Below are 25,775 nucleotides of genomic sequence, written 5' to 3'. Positions count from 1 at the left end.
CATTCAGATAAACCAGGCAATAAAGTATTAGATTAATTGTATTGATTAACTGTGATGAACTCTATAAAAGAGGAAACACATCTTAGGTAGAAACTAGAAACTAGAATCTATAACATAAATCAACATTGATATCTTTATATTTCTCTGAGCATCAGCTGACCTGCTCAGCATCGGCACGTTACCACGGCAACCATCCACATTGCATCAGCATCTGCAGCATCAGCATCAGCATCAGCCTGAGTCCACACCGACTGTCAAGGTCGCCAGCGCGAGGCATCATGGGAAGGCGGGGCGGAGCCGGTGCGGGGGGGGGGGCGAACAACCTGTCACGAGCCTCTCAGCCCACGCGCGCCGATCCCTCCGCGCATGCGCCCACGATTTCGACCGACCAAACCGAATCATTCCCTGACCGTGAGAGCTGCGTGACGCCGCGTTGACGCACCGGCCGTGTGGATGGGCGGGGGCGGGGCTTAGACACCGAATCCCAGCATCCCGGTTTTCCATAGGCTGAGGACGGGAAAGGACACGCGTACGTGCGCTTTTCCTCGCTGCCTCGCTGCATTAATTTGAGGAATGACGGGAGGACGGAGCGCCGCCGCCGCGTCTCACTGAGGGATTCTTCCGTCCGAACCGGAGTCACGACGGGTCGTCCTCGGCTCCTCCCCGGTCTGTTACTGATTTAGGACAAACGTACGACAGTCAGAGCGACGTTCAGGAGGAAACCGAGCAGAAAACATTCCCGGTATGTTTACTTTACCAGACACAACACTGATGACCACTTAGTGATCACTGGAAGGCGAGGAGACGAGGTCGTGTCTCTGCGGAGCGGAGCGGCTGGTACCACGGACAGCGCCTAACTGGGTGTGTTTGTTTCTCAGCAGCAGTCAGCAGCGCCGGGCGGGACCTGAGAGGCTTCACGGCCGCCACCTGAGGATCAGCAGCTCCAGCACACGGATCGTCCTGCCAAGAAGATGGAGGGGGAGGCAAGTGTTGGTTCTGATCCAAAGTGTCCTTATTCTGACCCACATTCAGGGGTTTGTTAATCACTTAAGCTCAGAGGAGGAGACACTGTGTCACTGCCTGCATGGTGTGGCAGTCAGCACAGCATATAATACTTCCTTTACTCATACATGTAGAACACAGACTGAAGATGGTTCAGTACGTCACAAAGTCAGACTGAATGAAGACTGAAGCTAAACAAACCAAATAACAAACTCACCACCTCAAGTGTTTGTATCCTGACTTCACACTGTTATCAGTTCTTATGTCAGTTTTCATGTAAATGTGACCTTTATTAATGAGGAGAGCACCTGTTTCTATACACACACACACAGGGAACTCTCACTCCCTGCTCTCACTCCCTGCTCTCACACGTCCTGCACGTACACGCCCAGCCTCGGGGGGGGGGGGGGGGGGGCTGTCAAGCATTAGGGTGGGAAATGTACTGAATCGGTCACTGATGAGTCAGACCGAGGAAGAGTGGCTGAACTCACACATGTGTAACATTTGTTCAGTAATCAGGCTCCATGCTGTAAACAAACGCTGACGTCAGAACGACCTTAAAGGAGAGGAGTTTGTGTTGAGACAAACAAAATGTCAGAACTTAATGGTGGAAATGCATCCAGTCAGACAAACTAAAGGTCCTGAAAGCTGCATTTTGATTGGCTGTTAATCTGTCACATGTAAACACACAGAGAAGCTGCTGCATGTTTACATTTATTAGTTACTACACAGTTGAATACACGTGATCACAGTGTACACACGCCTGTGCACACGCCTGTACACACGCCTGTACACACGCCTGTGCAGTGTGTGTAATAGAACAGTATTCTGCATGTGCTGTGCGATTGTTGTCACTCTGTTCTGAGCTGAACCTCGTCCGTGGCGTCGGCGTAGCGTGTGGTTCACATGAGCTCCAACTTAATGCCCCATAATTGGATTATGAGCGTGTGTGTGTAAACGTTCAGACATTGAAGTGTGTTACAATAATCTGTGTTTGGGTAAAGGCCAGGTTCAGATCTGCAATATGACCAAAATAATCCTGACCTCAGAGGAGCTGTGTTCTTATTGTTAGTCATATAAATGCGCGCAGGTGTGTGTGTGTGTGTGTGTGTGTGTGTGTGTGTGTGTGTGTGTGTGTGTGTGTGTGTGTGTGCGTGCGTGTGTGTGTGTGTGTGTGTGTGTCCTGATAGAAGCAGGTCATCTCTGGCGTGCAGTGACTTGCCGTCGTATTCTGACTCTTGGTGCCAGATATTGACGAGCTGATCGATCGGAGCCGAGCGCTGTGGGACCCTCACGCTACAACTCAGCCTGTTAGCTTATTGAATTCATCAGCTCGATGGCGTCCGGCCACTTCCTGTCCTCACACACCAGAACCACCGGTCTGAGTGTTGAACAATTTGACAATCAACTGGTCAAACATGTGGGTCAGTGCTCATTGGAAAGGTCACTGTGTGTGTGTGTGTGTGTGTGTGTGTGTGTGTGTGCGCGTGTGTGTGTGTGTGTGTGTGTTGGGGGGGGGGGGCTTCACTTTCATCCTGTGTCAATAGAACTGTCACCACCAGACTGTTGCCAGGGAGACGAAGGAAGGGACAGCAGCACTCACCTACTCTTGTGCTAGAGAGAGAGAGAGAGAGAGAGAGAGAGAGCAAGTGAGGGAGAGAGAGAGAGAGAGAGAGAGCAAGTGAGGGAGAGAGAGAGAGAGAGAGAGAGAGAGAGAGAGCAAGTGAGGGAGAGAGAGAGAGAGAGAGAGAGAGAGAGCAAGTGAGGGAGAGAGAGAGAGAGAGAGAGAGAGAGAGAGAGCAAGTGAGGGAGAGAGGGAGATTTAAAAGACGAATGTGTGTGTTCTCGTGACTCATATGTGTGTGTGTGTGTGTGTGTGTGTGTGTGTGTGTGTGTGTGTGTGTGTGTGTTTTGTGTGTGTGTGTGTTGGTGAATGTTTTCTGCTTGGTCGGCTCTCGCCACGTGCAGACGTTCGCTCTCTCCTCTCTCAGGCGCTCAGGCCCAATTTGTCTGTTGTTGCCATGGTAATGGTGCATGGCCTCATCTATGGGCTGCGACAGGCAGCCAGGCAACACAGGCGTTTGTGTGCTCGTTGTTTCCATGTTTCAGTCCATCTGGGCAGGTCAACATGAAGAGTGTGACTCAGAGTTAAATGATGATGATGAGGATGAGGATGTGATTGGTCCTCTTCCTCAAATGAGGGCCGATAACTTAATTACGTACTGAGTCACTGTGACTTGACAAAAAAACGAGATGAGTTGGGAGACTGAGAGAGAGAGAGAGCGAGAGAGAGAGAGAGAGAGAGAGAGAGAGAGAGAGAGAGAGAGAGAGAGAGGGAGAGAGAGAGAGGGAGAGAGAGAGAGAGAGAGAGAGAGAGAGACAGAGAGAGAGAGAGAAAAAAAAGAGAGAGAGAGAGAGAGAGAGAGAGAGAGAGAGACAGAGAGAGAGAGAGAGAGAGAGAGAGAGAGGGAGAGAGAGAGAGGGAGAGAGAGAGAGAGACAGAGAGAGAGAGGGAGAGAGAGAGAGAGAGAAAAAAAAGAGAGAGAGAGAGAGAGAGAGAGAGGGAGGGAGGAAGGAAGGAAGGAAGGAAGGTGAACTCCAGGTTGAGTGTGTGTGTGTGTGTGTGTGTGTGTGTGTGTGTGTGTCCCCGCTTCAAATAAAACTTTTCCATTGCATTGTTGCAATCCCTGAACACCAATCCCCACCCTGGGTTTGGGACACGCCCACAGACACGCCCCCTGGGTTTGTGCCCGATGTGTATTGATCTCTGACTCATCCTCAGACGAGACGGAGAAGAAGTCATTTAAAAGTGATTGATGTGAGTTTAAATGAATGAATTGGCCGTTGTTTATAAACAATCAGCAGCTTCAAAGTCTCCATTCCCCAGCACTTTTCTGGGTCCAGCTTGTGGCTGATAGCTGAGCAAAGTGATGTAGACCCTCACTGACTCCTCCCCCTCCTCTGATGGTCCCGGCCTGGCCTGTGTACTTTAGTAGCCTTTTGGTTTTGGAGCGGCAGAGGACAACCAAGGTCTGTGGTTCAGACGAGGCCGGGCCTCCACACCGTCTCATATAACATCCAGCCTGTTCTGCCCGCTCAGCACCCGGTGCCTTTCCCACCTGACCTGCCCGCTGATTTCATATGTGGATTATTATCTCATTAATAAAACAAGAGCAGTAAGCAGAGTGTGACCTCTCATGACCTTCCGTGCGGCCGTGCTAAAGCTGCAGATCTCATATCCTCCTCCTCCTCCTCCTCCTCCTCCCCCTCACAGTTTACCTTATGAAAACCTTTAGATGAGCCTCAGGTAAACGTCCTGAGACCCACCATCACCATGGCAGCGCCGGCTCTTTTCATATCCAAGGGTGAAATTTCATGTGCATTTAAAGGACTACATCCACTTAAGAGCACGGTCATAAAAACATCTGAGCTCCAGCGCCCACAGGCCTCAGGTCCAAACTACAGTAGTGTGACATCATGAAGCGTTTGTCTCACTGGAGTAAATTCAGATTTGGTGTGAACATGAGGAGAAACCTGATCATCTGATGTTCAGGTTCATGTGAGTCATTTATGTGCGTCACTGAAATGCTTGTGTGTCTGCGTCAGGCCTGTGTGGGCTTTGATTGTCTGCCAGGGCCCGGAAATCACATTATAGGATCAGATTTCATATTTATTATGAATATGCTCTCTCTCTCCCTCTCCCTCTCCCTCTCCCCCTCCCCCTCTGTCTCTCTCTCTCTCTCTCTCTCTCTCTCTCTCTCTCTCTCTCTCTCTCCCTCACTCTGTCTCTCCCGTCTGTCTCTCTCTGTCCCTCTGTCCCTCTCTCTCTCTCTCTCTCTCTCTCTCTCTCTGTCTCTCTGTCCCTCTCTCTCTCTCTCTCTCTCTCTCTCTCTCCCTCACTCTGTCTCTCCCGTCTGTCTCTCTTCTCCTTCTCACTCCAGAAGAAGCAGGTGACAGGTTATCTCCTGTTCTCTCTGTCCACCGCCGTCATCGGCTCGCTGCAGTTTGGCTACAACACCGGAGTCATCAACGCTCCAGAGCAGGTGAGGATGTAAGAAGCCTCCAGAATCTGTGGGAAACGTGTCAGCGTTTGTGGATCGTTGTAGTAAATCAATCAGTCTGTAGTATTATCTTTATTATTCTATACAGAGGTGAAACCTACACCCTAAACTGCCCCCTTCAGACTTTCACCTCTTCCCAGCACCGTATGACATCATCACATCAGCTGTAGAGAATTTGGATCAAATCCCTCCCACGTGTGTCATAAGGCTCAGAACTTCTCAATCAACCCTCTTGACGGCTCACACTTTGCTGATTCCGCCTCACCTGCTCCTTTTCTCCTCCTCCTCCTCCTCCTCCTCCTCCTCCTTGCTGGGTGCAGAAACTGCGCTCCTTCTTCAATGAGACCTGGGTGGAGCGTTACGGCGAGGCCATCAGCCCGGGGACCTGCACCATCGTCTGGAGCGTGGCCGTCGCCATCTTCAGCGTGGGCGGCATGGTGGGCTCCTTCAGTGTGGGCGTCATGGCAGATCGCTTTGGCAGGTAAATAAATAGATCCACCTCTGACCTTTGACCCTGAACCCTTGGTATGTTGTCACCGATCTCTATCCTATAGTAACTCTGACTCTGACACACTCTGGTATAAAAGACACGTAGTCTTTTAAACGTGTTCTGATTGGACACTACCACTTCATCCAAAGCTAGAGGATTCTCCTAACAGTACTTTGGTGCTTAGGTAGAAATGTGTTTTCTCAGATTGGAGGCTACAGATGAAGCTCTCTCCTCCCGGCTCGGTGTATTTCCTGGAATTGGTTAGGCTCAGCCATTAGAGGTGGTTTGTCTTATGGAGTTTCTGTGGCGTGACTCTCTGGGCGTGACTCTCTGGGGCTCAGCGCTCGTCTGTAATGTTTCCCACAGAGTCGTTCCTACATTTCTCCACCTCCGCTCGTCTGAGTGTTCTTCATCTTCTCTGCACTCTTTAGCTTCACTCTTCACGCCTGTTCACTCTGGGCTGAGGCCAGATTTGTGGAAATGAGCTGCAAAGCCAGCAGGAACATTGTTTACGGTGTAAACACACACCGGCTCCTCTGATGTGGTGTGAACACACTCATGAGGGAACCAATGAATCTGTCAGTGTTCCTCTTTGTCACACAGAGACCTTTGACCTGCAGGTCCATGATGACAGACAGCAGAGTGGAGTCCTGATGATGACGCCATGTTGTGTGTTTACAAATCCACCTGTTGCTCCTTAATGTAATCAATCGATCCTCTTTGATCGTCTCTCCCCAGACGTCGCTCCATGTTCCTGGTCAACATCCTGGCGTTGATCGGTGGCCTCCTCATGGGTCTGTGCACCATCTGCTCCTCCTATGAGATGGTGATCGCCGGCCGCCTGGTCATCGGCCTGTTCTGCGGCCTCTTCACAGGTCTGACCCCCATGTACGTGGGCGAGCTGTCCCCCACTCCCCTCCGAGGAGCCTTCGGCACCCTGCACCAGCTGGGCGTGGTGGTGGGAATCCTGATCGCTCAGGTCTGGGATCTTTCTTTGCCCCTGATATATGGAGTCTCTCAGATTGAATAGCTGTGCTGTGGTTGTGACTCTGTCTGCTCTGGTGGCCTCTTGTCTTCAGATCTTTGGCCTAGAAGCTCTGCTGGGCTCACAGAAGCTGTGGCCCCTGCTGCTGTCCCTCACTGTGGTCCCTGCAGTGCTGCAGTGCATCCTGCTGCCCTTCTGCCCAGAGAGCCCCAGGTTCCTGCTCATCAACCTGAAGAAGGAGGAGCAGGCACGCAAAGGTGCGACTCAGATGATGTCACAGTCACATGACAAGAATGATTAGACTGAAACACATCACGAGGCAAACAACATCAACAAGACAAACATGCAGCAACCGATATCCTGAGCAACGGACCAAGATCATGTGATGGGAGAGAGAGTGACGGGCGAGAGAGAGAGAGAGAGAGAGAGAGAGAGAGAGAGAGAGAGAGAGAGAGAGAGAGAGAGAGAGATATCAGGTGATGAGACTGGAGAGTCCTTGAATGCCAGAAGGTTTTGGCGTGCGTTCACCATATCACTTATACAAACACACACAAACACACACAAACAAACACACACACCCTGACAGACAGCACCGCTGCTCTGCCTGAGCCTCCTGGGTAAACCTACACCTGCTGTGGGTTCCTTGCATAAATCATAGGGCTGCAGAAGCTCCATCTGTGTGTTCTTCCTCTGTAACATCTGCCCCTCTGCTCCGTCCACAGCCCTGGTGCGTCTGCGTGGCAGCGAAGACGTCAGCAAGGACATGCAGGAGATGAAGGAGGAGAGCGCTAAGATGGCCAAGGAGAAGAAAGTCACCATCCCTGAGCTTTTCCGCACGGCGGTGTACAGACAGCCTCTCCTCATCGCCGTCATGCTGCAGCTCTCCCAGCAGCTCTCAGGAATCAATGCTGTGAGTCACACACACACACACACACACACACACACACACAATGGCAGAAAGGGTGAGCTTTTCATCTCTCAAAACAAACACTCCTTTCAGTCAGTGTGAAGACACAAAGGTCACTGAGGACACAGAGGTCCCTCCCCCCTACCACACTGGGCCGGATCAATAAGATAAGATCAGTTTGTGATCATTCCCTCCCGTCCTCTGTGTGTCCTTCAGGTCTTCTACTACTCCACAGGGATCTTTGAGTCGGCCGGTGTCAAGCAGCCCATCTACGCCACCATCGGGGCCGGTGTGGTCAACACCGTCTTCACTGTGGTTTCTGTGAGTTCTGTTGAAAGAGCAGCACTACTGTGCAAGGAGACACGACACACAAACCTCCTGCACAAAGGACGCTTGTCCTGCTTGGGGAGGGACATTCTGCATCTGACAGAATGTCCCTCCACTCTGTGAGAACATTGCGTCTCAAATGTCCTCCTCACTCTGATTGTCTGTTTCTCCTGCAGCTCTTCCTGGTGGAGAAGGCTGGACGAAGAACCCTGCACCTCCTGGGACTGAGTGGAATGGCCGTCAGCGCTCTGCTCATGACAATCTCCCTGCTGCTGGTGAGTGACAGCAGGCAGGTCTGAACACCGGAGGTGCTCCTCACCCCTCACCCCTCACTCCTCACCCCTCACCCCTCACTCCTCTCTCTCACTCCTCTCTCTCTCTCTCTCTCTCTCTCTCCTGACAGAAAAGCATTCCAGCTATGAGTTACGTTGCCATCGCGGCCGTCATGATGTTTGTGGCCATGTTTGAGTTGGGCCCTGGTCCGATCCCCTGGTTCATTGTGGCCGAGCTGTTCTCCCAGGGGCCGCGCCCGGCTGCCATGGCGGTGGCCGGCTGCTGCAACTGGACGGCCAACTTCCTGGTGGGAATGAGCTTCCCTAAGCTAGTGGTAAGAGAGCAGAGATCCACTTTCCCTTCTCCTTTCCTTTGGCTCAGTCCAGGTAAATATTACTAAATACTTCAAACTCCCTCCGCTCTCTTCAGGAATGGTGCGGCCCTTGGGTCTTCCTCATCTTCATGGGCTTCCTTATCTTCTTCTTCATCTTCACCTACCTCAAAGTCCCCGAGACGAAGGGTAAGACCTTTGACGAGATCGCCCGTTCTTTCAGCAGCGGCCAGCCCCCCGCCTCCATGTACGCCGAGGACCCTCCTTCCAGCGCCCGCACGGCCACCACCCTCCCCGCCTCCCCAAGCAAGGAGAAGGTCCCGCTGGTCCCGGCGTCGGCGTCGGCATCGGGACTGGCGTCGTCATCGGCGACGGCACCGCCATCGGAGTCGGCGTCGGGGTCTGCGTTTGCGTCGGCCGCGGCTTCGGTCCCGCCCACCACCACTGAGACCACGCCCCTGGGTGATAAAGCAAACACAACAGTACAGGAGAGTGTGTAGGTAAACGCCTGGGCCTGACGGGTGAGACACAGACACACATCACCCTGAAGTCAGGATCACACTGGGCATCAATAGAAACCATTTGATATCAGAGCTGTAGTGTTATTACAGATCTACAGGTTCTGTAGGGCCTCAACAAGGTTCTGCTCTCCAACATGTTGAGTCATACCAGTGAAACATTAACCCTCTGGAGTCTGAAGTCCTTTTGTTCCATAATGAATTTGTCTTTGATCTGCAGCCTGAATCGATGAAGCGTAAAGATCCTGGACCTGACAGAGCTCAAACCTCCACCAAGGCCAATAGCTACCATCTAAATATGAATTTGACTTTTAATATCTGACTGGTTGATCATGAAGACCAGCTGCAAGATTTCCCGCCAATTTTTGATTACATAGAATTTGCTCAAAAATCCAGACAGGAACCCCTGAACTGAGCCTAAACATACGACCACGCACCACCAGAGGGCAGCGTGAGCCACACCCACACACCTGAACCTGAGTGTTCACGTGGGTTCAATGAAACACAAATTCAATGAAAAGAAAGAAAAGTTAATGAGGAAAATGGACTTTGGCCTTCAGAGGGTTAAAGAGTAGATCTGTCCACAGAGACACGTTTGCTTCACTCATTTCTGTTAAGCTTTAGATTGATATTATACTTATACTATATACTTTGGTGCAATATGAATTATTAGCAGCTGTAGTTTGACAATGAATGAATTGCAGGAAAACCACAGAAGTTTATTTATCCAGGACGAATTCAGACAAGAAGGATCTGAATGGTTTGAATCACCTGACAACAACAACAACAACAACAACAACATGTCAAACTGCTTTTTAGGAAGGTAGGGTCTCCTTCTTGTCTGAACACGTGTGTGTGTGTGTGTGTGTGTGTGTGTGTGTGTGTGTGTGTGTGTGTGTGTGTGTGTGTGTGTGTGTGTGTGTGTGGGGAGAGAAGCAGCCACACATCGGTGGACTGTGGTTCATTATTCAGATTTATTAGAAAAAGTTCCTTTGTTGCCAATTTGATGGCTTGGAAATGTAAACAAACATAGGAACAGCAGAAGAAGTGTTCTAAGAGAACAGGAGCAGGTCTACTTTGTTCCTCTCACCAGGCTGTGTTTGAAGGCTTCTGACAGACGAGAGGTTGAGATCCGGACAGTGGCCTATAGGGTTAAAAAGTAAAGCCTGGGCACAAAGCGTTATCAGCCTGGATCAAACTGATGACCCGATGTAGAATAGGGTTACGTGCAATGTTGATCTTTCTTTGAGGAGAAGAGGAAGAGTATTTATGAGCTTAGATATAGATTTGTATGAATATTAATAGTGATGTTAGCAGCTCCTTATCTAATACCAGACTAACCCAAAGTGCTGCTGAGCTGAAGGAGTTTGTAGTTTCAGCCCTGCATTGAGAATAAGCTGCAGATTTAGATGCAGACGCTCAGTCACTCACGTTTAGATGCACTTTGATAGGCAGCACAGCAAATATTAACCAAACAATCACTAACATGTAAGTCACTGGCACTATATCACCTTAAAGCTCTCTAACAGCTCTGAACCTGGAGAGGGAAATCAAGCTGAGACTATTTAACCCAGCCGCTGGCGTGTAGCCGGCCTGCAGTAGCTGGAAGTAGAATAGCTGCGAGATGCATCTGATACTAAACTGCCTAGAGTGAAGCGTGGAGGAGGAGTAGTAACTTAGTTTATGAGTCTTTATCCTAAACAGAGGAAGTTCAGAGGGATCATAAGCAGCCATGTCAGCTCATATTGACATTTAGAGTTAAGATCACCTTTTTGTAAATAGATACAAATATTGAGCTCCTTGATAATCAGAGGAAGTAAGTAAACATTGAGCTGTAGAGGTTAAAGTCTTAGCTTGATGGTTATGATATTATAGATAGCTCCATTCTTTATCACCACACTTTGACTCTGCTTAACTCAACTTCATCCAAATCAACTTCCTGCATTGAATTAGAATTCTGACTTTTAACAAAAAGGGGAAACCTGCATGGTGACTTTGCTGCAGGTCCTCTTCCCTCCCCGCCCTCCCTCCCCACCCCTCCTCGCCCTCGCCATCGTGTGTTGCAGCTCCACTTCCAGTCACTACATCTAGGTTTGGGCGCCTCGGCGTGTTTCTGGCTTTATTCGTGTGTGTGCTGCTTTGTGACGCTTGGTCCGTTTGTGACTGTGTTAGCCTCCACTGATCTGTTAGCCATGTTGTGTGTGTGTGTGTGTGTGTTGTGTAAAGGTAAACGTATGACACAAAGTATATTTTCAATATTCCATTGCACGAGTTTGTGTAAGAGAAGTTATTTTCTCCCATGCTGCACTTTGAGACTATAAATATATATTTATTTATTTATGTATTAAATATTCTTTATTTATTTCCACACTGCAAAAATATTCATCTTGAAAAGTAATTTACTTCAACTAATCTCCTCCAGTCCCGTGTGCGTCTGGATCAGAACCCTGAACCTGCGCTCACATTCCAGGCTCCAACGCACAACTCCAATCCATGTCCAATTGTGCGACAGTCTGATAGTGAAACGCTGCCCGGCCCGCTCTGTTGTGATTTCACTCCTCGCCCTGCTGGGTGAGGATGTCGTCCGTCCAGCTGAGCTCAGATGGAAGCTTCTCCATCTGCATCCTACACTCGCAGCTTAGAGGTCCAAATCTAATCTACTGTAGCTCAGGGGGAGGGGGGGCACCTTGGTCACGCACGGTGGGAAGCTGAGGTTTAGTCCTTGTTGCTGCACCACTGACTCCTACTGGTTGGTCAGGGCGACTGCATGGACGAGCACAGGGATGAGTTATTTAGATTCTCTTTAGGATTCACCAGAACCAATCCTAATGTCCTACTTCTGTCTTGGTTTCCTTTAAATCTGGCAGCATAGTTGTAAGTTCAGCCGACATAACCCCGCCCCCGACCTGTCACTCCTCTCCACTTCCACTATTGAGTGTGTGAGGCCTCCAGCGCGAACAAAGCTGTGGTGAGGAGGTGAAACGTGTTTCACCACAGACACATTTCCAGGACATCTGGTTGAAGTTGAGTTTGTTCAGATGTGTGTTTTTGCAGCCAGGGGGGTCGTCGATGGTCTGGGTCGTGGCTTTGTGGTGTACCGCTGTGTTCGTGCACGATAGTGATGTGCTGTGTTTGCACTGGGGGGAGACGCGTTGCTCGCTCCTCTCGTGGTCGTGTTCAGTATTGTGTTCAGTCTCTCCTCCCTCACTTTGCATTCACTCATTATAACCAAACCAAACCAACACAAACCAACTCTGGGTCTCATCCCGCTTCAGACTCATCCCGGCTTCACCCTGGACGCTGGTGTCTCAGAGTACAAGTTGAAGAAACGTCAGAATGGTGTCATACTGCGCTGAAGTGCTTTACAATCTACAGCAGTTGTTTAATAAGGGCTTTGTCTTTGCGGTGCCACACATTAGAGCAGAGTCTGAGTCTTCTCCAGCTCCAGGGTGCAGTCACACCTGCAGCTCCTCACCTCCACACACAAACACTGAGCTGTTTGGTTTGGTGAGGCTCATTAAAGGGGAACTCCACCTCACACAGCCACAGTGTTCAGAACGTGAAAAACACAAAGGAAACCCTCCTTTTTTATTGAAGCGCATACAAGCTGTCACGTCTGTAGAGGGCGCTGTGGTCTCTGATCTGACCCTCATGACCCCTCAGGGGTCCTTATTGATTCTGATGATAAAAGACAGAAAACTAAAGCCTTCCTAGTAGCTGCTAAAGTCAAATGTTTGTGCTACAAATTTGTGGTGATCTGAAGTCTAAATATAGAGGCCCTTCTCTTTCACCCCGGCGTGCTCGGGTGTGGATGAACCCTGAGCCTGCAGAGTCTCTCACAAGTACTTGAGAGGACCTGAAACGAGTATCTGGACCCGGCCGCCCCGCTCCAAACCACACCCGTCTAATCATGCACATGTACAAAGTCTGCATTCATCACTGTACAAACATAGGAGAGTATAGCTATTAGCTGTAAATATGTATTTTTTAAAAGAGTATTTATGTGTTGACTGTAGTGGTCAGTGTGTGTTCTGATCTGGGGTTTGGGGTGCACATCTTCATCACTTAGAGGAGGGAAGGAGGGAGAAGCAGACAGAAGGAACTGTGATGGTCTTCAGACTGGATGGGGGAAGGGAAACCTGATTTCAGACGGTAAACATGCTCCTGAGAGCGAGCGTAGCGTGTTCCTCCCTCTGTCTGAGTGCAGTCGGGCTCACGTCTTCCTGGTCCAGTCACAGTTTGGGCTCAGAGCTGTGTGATGGTAGCTTTGTGTGTTTGATGACCAGTGTGTTGTTGTGATGTAACTATATGTACTGAGCCTGCACATGTATACATCTGCTGTCTGTGGCTCTCTGTACCTCACACATGCTCAGAGCGTGTGTGTGTGTGTGTGTGTGTAAACGTCCCTCTGCTTCTGTTTGTGATTTCATGCACTTCCTGCTTGATTGGCAGCCATGAACTCAGATCAGACTGTATGATGTTTACAGATGTCTGATGCAGGTGATTGATTGATGGATGCTTCACCCCAACTGTTTTTGTTTCACTTGTGTTTGTACATAAGATATAATGTTGTTAAATAATAAATATTCATGATGTAACACATGAAAGAGTGAATCTGCTTTTAATTTACTTTCTCCACATCTGAATGTTGGGTACATTTATGTAAACAGCAGCCTTCAAAGAATCAAACATCATTATAAGAGAGAGATTAACTCCATTCTGCATTTCATTTAAAACTTGAAATGGTTTAACAAGTTATCACAACATTTATCATAAGGATAAGGAAACAAAACTCCCATATGAAATTTACTTCTGTCAAATCCTAATTTTCCTCACAACTATGGTCTCATTGTTATGATTATGATTATTAAGACTGCTCTCATGAATCGATAATATTCAATATCAAACACAGACCGTGAGTGATAGTGTGTGTGCTTGTGTGTGCGTGTGTGTGTGTACAAGTAAATGGAGTATGTCGGGTCGCCGCTCCTCACGTCATCACGTGGCGCCGGAACGAGCCGCGCGCGGCAGGAGGAGGCGTTTCCCTCCACATCACATCAGCCGCTAATTTATGCAAAACACTCCGAGCCGCCGCTACTCCGCCGCTCCGCCGCCCCGCTGCCGCCGCCGCGTTACAAAGGAAATAAAGACGGAGGGAGAAAACACCACGACAACCACGAGCCCCGGGGGTCCTTCAGCCGTGTGCAGGCTTTCTGCGAGCAGCCAGCCGGAGCGGGAGGAGGCTGAGACGGTAAGGACGGACCGAGAGCCCCGCTACCGAGCCAGACTGGCAGCAGGTTAGCGGGATGCTAGGAGGGGGGCTAGCCTCCGGTTGCCCTGAGAACGGGAGGGGGGCGTCCATCTGTCCGCCCGGCCGGAGGGTCGGTAGCTGAGGGGGCCGACGGCGCGTCTCTGGCTGCAGCTCTCCGCAGGTCTTTGATGGAGGATCAAACGCTCACAGACCGGTGTAATGGACGGAAGAGTGGCCGTGTTATATGGTGACTCCAGCCGGAGCGCGTCGGTTGTTGCTGATGTTGATCAGGAGAATCAGTGACAAAGTCAGGAGGCGTAAAGTTATTAAACCTTAAAGATCCTAAAGCTGTCCGAGCCTCAGATCCTCACACACATGTTAGCTGCTCTGAAAGGATGTTATATTTATTTAGTATTACATAGAAGGGAAATGTATCTACAGAGTAATTTAACAAGATATACATTATAAAGTTTGTGTCAAATGTTTAGATCATAATGCACATGAGAGGAATATGACGGTCATGACAGTCGATTGTGTCAAATTAACCCTCTGCTAAATAAATACCCCTTTAATCTGCAAGATCATTTGTATAAAACCTCAATTCCAAAAATAGAAACATTATTCCATCACAAAGACGAATAAATGAACTTAATCAGCGTCCAACGCCTCATCTGACTACGACCAACCACCTTCACTCTAGAGTCATCAGTTAACATGGTCACCAGCTAAACCAGCACACCAGCTGGGACAGAAGGCAGACTGCAGAGGGAGTGAGGAAGAGGAAGAGGTGTAATTTACTGGCTCAAGCTGATTATAGACTTTGAGTTCAGATGGATCCAGTGGTCAAAGCCAGAGTTGACAGTAAACACAGAGTGATGAAGGTGAAGATGAGGAGGGGAAATAAATCAGTTCAGACAGTGGGAGTGTAAAGTGAGACAGAAAGATATCAACATTTATAATGTTATCATCTATCACTGCAGCTCAGACAATCATAGGATCAAATCAGTAATGTTTACAAATGGAGGGATAAAGGAGAGAACATGCAGGGATAAGATCAAAGAAGTTTTGTAAGCGATCAAACATTTATTTGGTTAATATACAGTAAATCCAGAATAGTACCAAGATGAAATAATGATAAGTGTGTGTGTGTGTGTGTGTGTGTGTGTGTGTGTGTGTGTGTGTGTGTTCCTGCAGCGATGGAGACGGATGGAGAGCAGAACCAGCAGGGGGCCTCGACCAACGGGAGCGCAGCATCTGGGACGAGCTCCAGACCGTCGCCCATGAATTCCATGTCTCTGTATGAGAGACAGGCAGTGCAGGCAAGTGTGTGTGTGTGTGACTGTGAGAGTGTGTGTGTGAATAAAGCTGCTGCTGTACGTTAAATTATGACGGAATGAAGGAGATGGAGAGAGAGAAGGTGATCAATATGAAGGTGAAGACAGACTTGATGGGGTGTGTGTGTGTGGGTGTGGGTGTGTGTGTGTGTGTTTTGTCCCAGCAGCACTCTGTCTCTCTCTCTCTCTCTCTGTTCTAATCCCAGCCTGTCTCATCCCTCAGCTGATGTCTGCTGGAGCGTCCACACACACATTCATCAGGCAGCTGGCAGGGCCACTTCATCACCCCCCCCCCTCTTCATCATGTCTGTCCTCCTCTCTCCTCTGTCTTCCTCTGTGTTTTTCTTGTGTGTCTTTATCTCTCTTTCTCTCTTCCATCATCCTCCCTCCTTCCTGCTCCTCTGTCTTCTGTCATATTAATGTGTTATGAGTGAGGAACACGTCTGTCACACTGTGCTCTCGGGGACGGACACACACACACACACACACACACACACACACACACTCAACCTGGAGTTCACCTTCCTTCCTTCCTTCCTTCCTCCCTCCCTCTCTCTCTCTCTCTCTCTCTCTCTTTTTTTTCTCTCTCTCTCTCTCTCCCTCTCTCTCTCTGTCTCTCTCTCTCTCGCTCTCTCTCTCTCTCTCCCTCTCTCTCTCTCTCTCTCTCTCTCTCTGTCTCTCTCTCTCTCTCTCTCTCTCTCTCTCTCTCTCTCTCTCTCTCTCTCTCTCTCTCTCTCTCTCTCTCTCTGAGAGAAGTCCTACGTGTCTCCTTACCGTGAAGATGCAGGTTCCACCTTCCACTGATGGCTCAGCGTGGCTTGTGTGGCTCCTCCTCCTCCTCCTCACGCTTCTCCTTCCTGTCCTCAGGCCCTGCAGGCGTTACAGAGGCAGCCTAACGCCGCTCAGTACTTCCAGCAGCTCATGCTGCAGCAGCAGATCAACAACGCTGCACAGCTGCAGAACCTGGCCGCCGTGCAGCAGGTACACACACACACACACACACACACACGTCCATACACACACACACACACACCGCTGCTGGTATTTGGAGTTAGTTTGACGTGTGTGTGTGTGTGTGTGTGTGTGTGTGTGTGTGTGTGTGTGTGTGTGTGTGTGTGTGTGTGTGTGTGTGTGTGTGTGTGTGTGTGTGTGTGTGTGTGTGTAGGCCACTCTGGCTGCCAGTCGTCAGTCCAGTCCCTCCAGCAGCTCCTCTCAGACCACCAGCAGCACCGCCGTGCGTACTCTTACTTTGTAACGCGTCACATTCATGGGCGGCTCCCTCTTTTATACGTGTTAAATCTGTCACGCGTGTTCCTCCCCCAGGCCAGCCTGACCTCTGCAGGCTCCTCCCCCAGCAGCCGTCCCATGGGTCCAGGAGCCTCGGCCACGTCCACCATCAGTCAGTCTGTGCTGCTGAGCGGGGCGGCGGGGGGGCAGGGACAGATGTACCTGAGGGTAAGAGTACATACATGTCACGTGTAACACGCTTCACGCCTGATTGACCTCCTGAAACCAGCAAAGACATCCCGCTGTCCCGTCCTCATGCAGGTCAACCGCTCCCTGAGGGCCCCCATCTCCTCTCAGCTCATCTTCATGCCAGGTAACACCGCACCTGCTGCCATGGCAACAGTCACCCAGCAGCCACAAGCTCAACAACAACAACAGGATACGACTCCCACCTCCGCCAGCAGCCAATCAGACAACGATCAGGTCTGCTGGATGATGACATCACATCCTTACATCATGATGCGTTCTGGGTCTTTGGTCACGCCCCTCTCCCCCTCTCCAGGTGCAGAACCTGGCCATGCGGGGCGTCTCCGGTCCTAAAGGAGTCGGGGTGAAGACAGAAGCCCCAGAGAGGAGCGACTCAGGTGAGGAGGAAGTTTAACTCTCAGGTGGTTCATACCTGCTGGTGTTCCTCAGTGAACAAAGTGTTTCCTGTTCCTGTCTCTTCTCCAGCCGCCTTCTCCCTGGCCCCGCCCTCCCATCAGTCCACCCCCCAGTCCCCCACCAAGCCAAACCAGCCTCACCCTCCCCACATCAAGATCCCCACCTACCCACAGCCCACCAACCTCAAAGCCCACCCGTCCTCCACGTCGTCCTCGTCCTCCTCTACGTCCTCCATCCCTCTGTCCCAGCTGCTGCTCCACGGACCCCGCGCCCTCACCACGGTAACCACAGCCGCCACGGCGACGCACATCCTGGTGCCGACGTCCAACGCGGCGTCCCAGCCCCACGGCTACCCGGTCGGCACGGCGACCATCAAACCCGCCGTTAACGCTCAGACGCTGGTGGTGCAGCCGCTGCAGAAAGCTTCGCTCGGCGCCGAGAAACCGGGCCACGCTAACGGACCTGTTCCCATCCAACCCAAGACCCTGCAGGGCCTCCGCCTGCCCCTGCAGCTGCCCTCCAGGAACCCCCCGCCCATCCTGCCGGCCCCGCCTCCCCCCAGCAGCTCCGCCCAGCCTCCCCCGCCCCCCCACATCCCCGTCCAGATCGTAGGAGCCCGGCAGAGCGGTCTGGGGAACGGTCAAGCTCTGGCTCTGGCCCGGAGCAGCTGCAGTCAGGACGGAGCGGCGGTGCTCAGCGGCTCGGCCGGCCTGCTCACCGTGGTGGCGTCCGTCGCCTCCAGGGAGGGGGGGGTGGTGGGCCGGGGCGTGGGCCTGAAGACGCTCCAGTCCCCCCAGGAGGCCCCCCCGCTGGCCCAGGTGTCTCAGGTGCACCCGCAGGCCAACCAGAGCCCCGGGCAGAGTCAGAACAGACCTGGCGCCGCGTCCTCCCAATCGCCCGCCATTTCCTCTCCTCCGTCCTCGCTGTCTCGCTCCTCGCTCTCCCTCCCGCTGGAGCAGCAGAGAAGAGCGTCAGCCGGCGCGACCGCCAACGGGACGTCAGCCGGGAATCAGACGTCACAGGTATGCAATGATAAAATGGTTACCACGGAAACAAGCAGCGTTATTTTGCCTAACGAGTGAACGATGCTTTAGTCCTCTTAATGTTTCCTGACATGGACTGAAGTTCTTAATGAAACGTGTTGCGTGTAGGGGAAGCAGCTGATCGGCTCGCTGAAGAGGAAGTCAGACTGTACCTCAGCCAATGACGAGCATGGCCCCTCCCCCCCGCGGCTCCTGTCCGTCAGAGATCACACTGCGGTCACAGCCGCTCCAGCTGAAGCAGGTAACATCTGGACCCACAGTATTGATCATTTATTAGGTCTGATTTAAGTCATATTGATTTAACTCCGCCCCCCACCAGGCTCCGCTGCTCCTCCAGACTCCTCCCCCTCTCCCTCCCCCGCCCTGGCCGTGTCCTGCGGTGGGTGTGGTCAGGCGGAGAGAGCTCCTCCCCCTCAGGCCGTGGTCAAACCGAACGTCCTCACTCACCTGATAGAAGGCTTTGTGATCCAGGAAGGGGCGGAGCCGTTCCCTGTGAGTACACGGTCACGCTGTTATTAACCCACGAGCCGCCGCACGCAGACGTATGACCCCATGTTTGTTTGACAGGTGTGTGGTCCGGTGAAGGACTCGGCTGCTGAGGATCTGATGAACGACAGCCCAGACACCAACCAATCAGAGAGCGTTACCACAGCAACAGGTAACAAACAGGAAAACCGCCACGATGCCGCTGCCTTCCAGATGTGTCGGAGCAGAGTTCAGCCTCTAACGTGAACAGGATGTTGGAGAGACAGTGATTATTAAACATGTCTCTAACTCTATGAGGAAAGCCTTGATTTGAGCCAAAAAGGAGAAATCACACCCACATGGGGCGACGTGTGTGTGCAGGTAGAGCCCAGTGGAAAAGTGTTCAGTCTATACAGTGATAAGCTGCTTCACCTCGCAGAAACATGTGACATCATATCTGATGGAGGCAGCGCAGCCTGACCCCCAGCTGCTCCTGTACCTCCCTCCGTCTCCCTTCAGGATGTGTCTCACTGTGCCGTCTGTCTCTCTCCTCAGTGCTGAAGTGTGAGTACTGTAAGACCTTTGCTCCTGCCAGCCAGTTCAGAGGCACCAAGAGGTTCTGCTCCATGTCCTGTGCAAAGAGGTACTTCAACCTGCATGAAGTGTGTGTGTGTGTGTGTGTGTGTGTGTGTGTGTGGGCAGCTGAAGCCATCTGAGAAATGGTCCAGGACCAGAACCTGGACCAGGACCGGCAGACTGGAGTCAGATTGAACTGGACTAGACTATGCTGGTGTGAAACCCCTCAGACCTTCACACACTCACACCTAATGGGCTTTAGTGACATTAAAGCTGTCACACCCAGATTTCTATATTAACTTAAGTCATAGTTAGTAGTTACCATAGTTACCACATGGGAATGAAAAGTGGGATTTCTCAGATGGCTACAACTGTAAAGTTTACAGCATGCAGTTTGTTTGTTTTTATGTTGGACTCATTCACTGTTCTGTATAAAAGCGCACGCCTACGATGTCACGTCTGTCTCAAACTGCAGCACTGCTCTGAATCCTCCTCACATGAACCCTCTCAGGTCCTTCTGTACTGTCCTGCGGTTTACGAGCAGATAAGCCTGCTGCGTAAAACAGCACCTCCACAAGGGGGCAGCGTCTGTGTGGAGCTGGCCTCCAGGTGTCTCACAGCAGCTCTGTTCTTAAGGCGTTGCTCCTAGTTTGAACTCCACGTCTCAAATCTACAAACCCAGAGGAGTCGGAACACATTACAACACATTTTATAATATTAAGTGCTGTTACAAAATACATTTCTATGGTTTATTCACGTCATTGCAGAATTGTGACTTTAACACTAAGTTGGAGGTTTAGCTCAGCAGAAAGAGACCTGAAGGGTTAAACATGTGTGTTGTATGTGATTTGCCATGTTGCTCTGTATAAACAATGCTGTCTGCATTGTTCAGCATCTTTAAGATGTCACATGTTTCTGCTTCTGCTCTGCATTGCCCTTTGTCCTCTGCACGCGTACACGTGAGCGTGTAGCGTGTAGCGTGTTAGGAGCAAAGGGAAACTCTGTGTTGCTCGTCTTGGCTTCAGTACCGTATATGTCACTCTTTGTCTACGATACAGTATGTATTGGTTCCCCAGGTACAACGTGAGCTTCAGGCAGAGCTTCTGCGTGCGTCAGGGCCACAGCCTGCGCCAAGGTCAAGGTCAAGGTCACGCCTCTAACTCAGACGAGGAGGGAGGCATCGCCCGGCGGAGGGTTCCACGCCGGACCAGCTCAGAAATCGCCAGTGCCAAGATCGCAGGCAGACCGATACCTGCCAAGGTGAGACAGATCAGCTCACACACACACACACACACACACACACAAACACACACACACACACTCTGTCAGCCGCCTGGTCAACATTTCTCATGACAGGGCGATCACCTTGACCTGAAGCTTGAGTGCTCAGATCTTCCTCTCCTGCCCTCAGTGCCACTCAGAGTCCAGTCACTCAGACGAAGCCTCCAGTGGAGACGATGACGAGTACGACCCCATGTCCCTCTCCCCCGCCTCCTCCGCCTCCTGCCACCAGCCGCCTCCTCCGCTCCCATTGGAGGGCTCTGCCCCCGACCTGCCCGCTAGCCCCGCCCACTGGAGCGTGGAGGAAGTGTCGCAGTTCATCTCCTCTCTGCAAGGTTGGAAGGTTTTGTTTTGAATGTTTAAAGGGAAATACTGATGTGTGAGTTTGACTCAACCTGATGATGGTTTCACTCCATCTTTGTCTTCTTTCTTGTTTTCCCTCCTCTGCATTCCTCTGGTTTATCTTCCTCTCTCTCCCTCTGTCCTCTCCCTGCTCCTCCCCCTTGCAGGGTGCGAGGATCTGGCCTCCCAGTTCCTGTCTCAGGAGATTGACGGCCAGGCTCTGCTGCTCCTGAAGGAGGAGCATCTCATGTCCACCATGAACATCAAGCTGGGCCCCGCCCTGAAGATCTGCGCCCACATTAACAGCCTGAGAGACTGAAGTCAGTGTTTCCCTCCTGATCAAAGTCAAGCCCTGATCCTTTACCCCGAGCTCCGGCTCTGGACCGGCTCACGTTACCCACCTGGACCCAGACCTCACAGTCCTGAACGGACTCTGTGCATTGTTAAAGCCAAGCTGAAGCTCTTTGGCCCCTGTGGGTCTGTAGCACACAGGACTCACACATTCAGACAGACTCACACATGTGGACACTGTACAGTTATTTAAAGAGTATTTAATCAGGAAACTAATATCTGACACTCCAACTGTAGATACTACAGCCACCGTCATCATGAATGTTTCACATCTCACAGGGTACAGGGGGCGGGGGGGTTCAGGTTCATGAGTTCTGAGTCATATCTAAAGTCTTTTCTATCTGACAGTATTGAACATTCAGCCACTCAAACTGATTCACGGCCAATCACAGATCTGTCAGCCACAGTCGCTGCAGAGTGTATTGTGTCCAGCAGGGGGCAGCAGAACACCAACCACGTAGGCCCGGAGAGCTATTGCACAAATGAAGGACGTGTGTTGTGTGCCATCACACCTTTGTGTCGCTCGGTCGCCGCTGCTTTCTTTGCGTCTTCTTCCTGCGTTTGTGTGTCTGTGCTCTGATTGGACAGTGTGGACATGTGACCCAGGCTAACTTCACTTACACAATATTTATTACTTCTGCCTGTGTGTAGCTCCGTTAGAGGTCGAGATAGTTTGTCAACAAAATACAGAATACTCAGAGTAGTAGTTTGAAGTATTGTAACCGTTGTGTCCAGTGTGAGAGACGCTCTGAGAGAGTCCTGTCCTCCGTTTGTCTCTGTGCCATGTTTGGGCTCGGTGCTCCGACGGTGGAAGCAGCAGCTGATCTGATGTGATCTGTGAATGTGTGGGAGTGACGGGGAACGACACGGGCTTGATTTTGTGTGTTGACGTCAAACCTAAAAGAAGCTCGATGAGATGAAGAATGAAAGTAAATGTGATGCAACAATGTGAGCGTAACCCTCTGAAGACGCAGACTAACATCAGAGTGTAAACAAAGGGCTTCAGAGGGTTAAACCGTGTGAGTATTTGAAGCGAAGCAGCGTGAGCAGAAGCAGAGACTCCACCAGACGTGGGCCTATGTGAAGAGAGTGAGTGAGAGAGTGATGAAGTGTAATAAGTGTCATATTTGCCTTTCTATTTAAATGCACATGTGTTTGCTGCCTTGTTTGAAGCTGTAGAGGTTTTCCATGTTCTCTTCCTGTGAACCTTGTGGCCTTCCTGAGTAGATGCTTTAGATGAACGTCTCTTTTCTTAACAGCTTTTCATATCATTCCTTCTTTTATATTAGCGCTTCATTTTTGTACTATCGCCATTTCAAGCGATGACATCCGTTGCCTTTCTCCCCCCAAAAAAATGAATGAAATGATTTGGAGCGACGAGCGACGCCACTCTGATGTCCTCTGTCTCCTGTCTCACAGTGGACACCGTGTTTAAATACTGAGATCGAGTCTTAATGGAAGGCATGAGTCATACCTCCTCCAAACTGCAGTGACGGACATCATTTGTGATGAATGACCAAAGACTCTGTGGCCTGTTGGAGCCTTAAGTGGACATTTACAGAAGCTTTGATGATTCCTGTCTGTTACATCCCCTGCACTGTTCTGTCTGTGAAACTAATCTGGCCTCTGCATGTTTGAACTCTAAACAAGGTGAGCAGCAGATAAGAGAGAGGAGCCCTGGAGGCAGAGAGGAGGCAGAGAGGAAGAGGCCCTGTGGTGTAAATGCAGCTGGTCTTCCTCAGCGTGGCGTCCCAGCTCGTCTCTCTCACTCGCAGTATTTACCTTCACAGCAGCTTTGGCTTCATTGTGAGTGACAGCAGCATAAGACTCTCATTAGCTGTGTGTTTATATTTCACTTTCCCCTGGACTTTGCAGTATTAACTAAATCAAAGTCATTTCTGAGCCCAATCACAGAAGTTGAGATGATAATCAGTCAGTGTGGATCATGCTGACTCATCTTCCTCCCCGTGTGTAGCACTTTCTCACAAGCAACACTGAAGTCTGAAGCTGCTTCAGAACCCTAATGTTTCTTTGCAATAATTACAGAAAATCTGCAAACTCTTGGTGTGATTGAGTGAAGCGAGGCTCTGCAGTGAAACAAAGCAAATAAAGCCACAAACTCTTTTATAACCAGGCTGCCTGTGCTTTTATTTTGAAACGGCAGAGCGAATGTGAAGGTTTGATGGGTTGCACGTGTTCGTTACCAAGCGTTTTACTGTTTGGCCTTGGTGGAGGTATGCTGGTACATGGTGACGCACTTTTCAGAGCCAAAGTGAGCCCCAGTTCTTCATGCGTCCAAAACAGAGAGGATGGAAGTCTGAGATTTACGGCAGAAGTTGCAGATCAATTTTATTAGAACAAGACCCATTTTGGCTTCATTGGTCTGGAGGAAGTATGAACTCTAATGAGCTCTAATCAATTTAAAATTGTGTTGTACCTCAGAATTGCACAATTTAGCTTCTCCAATTTAATGAAGCTCATCTAACGGTCATGTGTTTGGATTATAGGAGTAAAGCAGAGCAGCTAGAGCCCCACTAGAGAGGGTCTATGGTGCTCTAGGATCTGTGGAAGTGCAGCAGCTCTGCTCAAGCACTTTAGTTTCAGTTCAACGTGTTGCAAAAACACAGGATTGTCTTCATTCACATAAAGTATATACAAGCTATATACAATCCGTACACAGTTTAACTGCAGCGTGTAAAGTGAGTGTGCGTCTTAACACTTAAATATCACAACAGGCTCTTAAACAACAAGAACGCACTGGAATGTCCCATCACACTTCTCAGTCTGGTCCAAGAATGTCCTTTAAGGTTGAACTTTTTGTTGAATTTGTCTTTCATAGGCCACAAACTGCTGCACTGTAAAAAAACAAAACAGAACCCTCCACTGTAGAGTTTGACCTGAATCCCTCCTTGATTTTTCTACAATCAGGAACTTTGTAGAAACAATGTCAAGATTCTTACCAGCCATCCGTCATCCTGTGTTATTGTTTATATTTACAGTGCAGCTTTTAATGTGAAAAATCTGAATCCATTGATAAGTGAAGAAACTGCAGCCACGGCTCCAGACTCCAAAGGGTTAAATCCTCCTGCCGACCCAGCAGCTGACCAATAAGCAGGCGGAGCGGCTGACTGACGGTTCTCCCAGCCAATCAGAGCACGGCGTAGTTGTAGGCCTCTCCAAACCCCGCCTCCCTCAGGTACCTCTCCACGTTCAGCGGCTCAGGCACGCGGATCACTGCGCTCCCATTGGCCGATCTCTCTCCCGCGCGCAGCTTCTTCTTCAGGTTGGCTGTGGTCGGTCGCTGGTTCGGGCTCCACTCACAGCAGGACCGGATAATGGCGAACCTGCACACGGTAGGTATGAGATTAAATGTGTTTATCTGTCAGCCACACGCCGCTGTGTTAGTGACGTCTGCTTACAAACGCGCCTGACTGGTTGAAATATCGCGTTTTGTCGGGGTTTATTGTTGTAGAGCGCCTGAGCGGCCTCAAGATGTCACTGCTTCGCTACAAAATGGCCGTTTTTCATAAATGTGACCGGAAAGAATTCGTTGTGTCTCAAACTGGGGCTGAATATTGTTATAAACTTTTCAAACAGTGTCTAATACCAAATGATTATTCTTTTAAGTGAACGAAATATAAGCTAAACATCTCTAAATGACTGTGCGCAGCTGTGTCCTGATGTTGTTTAATAAAGCCTCATTAATACTAATAGCTGCTGTTGCTCTCACAGTGAGTTGGAGCAGTTGGCCGGTCGTTTCAGGGTCCTTCCTCTTTGGAGATACTGCAGCAGCTCAGTGGCCATCAGCTGAGCGAACGGTGGGTCACCTGTTCACATGGAGGCAGACTTTAAGACGCTGAACCTAATCTGTCCTATTGTTATCCATTTAGAATGATGTCACAGAAGAAGACTCACCTAATGTGATCATTTCATACAGCAGGATACCAAAGGACCATCTGGGAAAATAGAGGAAGACCTTGGTTACTATGGTTATGAAAATTCTCCTAGACACTGAAGGTGATGTGTGTGTGTTCCATAGAGGCTTGAGCACTCACATGTCGCTGCTTTGACTGACGGCTCTCCTCGCAAGCACCTCAGGCGCCTGCCACTTCTTCAGCTCCGTGTCCTCCTCTTCTCCCGGGGATCCCGCCTGCGCTCTCCTGCAGTAGGAGGGACCCAAACCCCACAGCTTGGCGGTCAGATCTCCACCCACCAGGACGCTGCGAGCTCCCACGTTGCCATGGATACAGTCCTTACCGTGCAGGTACTCCTGGAAGAACAGGATCAAAGAAATCAACAATCCCATCTGTGTGTTTGTGTGTGACGGGTCAGATGAGAGTGAGTGTGT

At 50.4% G+C, this 25,775-nt stretch overlaps 2 protein-coding genes across 3 annotated transcripts; both read left to right on the top strand.

Annotated features, from left to right (window-relative positions):
- The first annotated feature begins 971 nt into the window (after window positions 1-971).
- On the top strand, window positions 972-8,876 carry slc2a3a (solute carrier family 2 member 3a). 2 transcript variants are annotated; one of them, XM_076138618.1, is made up of 10 exons: window positions 972-983; window positions 4,947-5,045; window positions 5,384-5,544; window positions 6,292-6,532; window positions 6,633-6,795; window positions 7,261-7,448; window positions 7,662-7,766; window positions 7,949-8,047; window positions 8,176-8,379; window positions 8,475-8,876. In XM_076138618.1, exons 1-10 carry the CDS (start codon window positions 972-974, stop codon window positions 8,874-8,876), a joined length of 1,674 nt encoding a protein of 557 aa, XP_075994733.1. The 2 variants fall into 2 exon arrangements, with proteins under 2 accessions (XP_075994733.1, XP_075994732.1); XM_076138617.1 differs by having other exon boundaries at window positions 4,944-5,045.
- Window positions 8,877-13,988: 5,112 nt separating this feature from the next.
- LOC142989185 (polyhomeotic-like protein 1) lies at window positions 13,989-24,303 on the top strand. Its single transcript, XM_076138616.1, has 15 exons — window positions 13,989-14,145; window positions 15,340-15,464; window positions 16,347-16,460; window positions 16,645-16,713; window positions 16,803-16,934; window positions 17,028-17,189; window positions 17,269-17,350; window positions 17,439-18,391; window positions 18,521-18,653; window positions 18,732-18,904; window positions 18,980-19,070; window positions 19,433-19,520; window positions 20,530-20,713; window positions 20,865-21,069; window positions 21,244-24,303. Exons 2-15 carry the CDS (start codon window positions 15,342-15,344, stop codon window positions 21,393-21,395), a joined length of 2,661 nt encoding a protein of 886 aa, XP_075994731.1. The 5' UTR covers window positions 13,989-14,145; window positions 15,340-15,341; the 3' UTR covers window positions 21,396-24,303.
- Window positions 24,304-25,775: the final 1,472 nt, after the last annotated feature.

Source organism: Genypterus blacodes, unplaced genomic scaffold, assembly GCF_046128005.1.
Source record: "Genypterus blacodes isolate CSIRO-AG114 ecotype Tasmania unplaced genomic scaffold, CSIRO-AGI_Gbla_v1 ptg000386l_1, whole genome shotgun sequence".
Taxonomy (NCBI): Eukaryota; Metazoa; Chordata; class Actinopteri; order Ophidiiformes; family Ophidiidae; genus Genypterus; species Genypterus blacodes.
This window is presented reverse-complemented; position numbering and strand designations above follow the sequence as displayed.

Excerpts from the sequence above, each read along its gene's own strand:
- slc2a3a (XM_076138617.1), top strand. Across the intron at positions 5,545-6,291 it reads ATGGCAGATCGCTTTGGCAG|ACGTCGCTCCATGTTCCTGG; the intron begins GTAAATAAATAG and ends GTCTCTCCCCAG. Across the intron at positions 7,449-7,661 it reads AGCTCTCAGGAATCAATGCT|GTCTTCTACTACTCCACAGG; the intron begins GTGAGTCACACA and ends TGTGTCCTTCAG.
- LOC142989185 (XM_076138616.1), top strand. The coding sequence starts at position 15,342 with ATGGAGACGGATGGAGAGCAGAACCAGCAGGGGGCCTCGACCAACGGG. Across the intron at positions 16,714-16,802 it reads AGACCACCAGCAGCACCGCC|GCCAGCCTGACCTCTGCAGG; the intron begins GTGCGTACTCTT and ends TTCCTCCCCCAG. Across the intron at positions 19,071-19,432 it reads GAGCGTTACCACAGCAACAG|TGCTGAAGTGTGAGTACTGT; the intron begins GTAACAAACAGG and ends CTCTCTCCTCAG.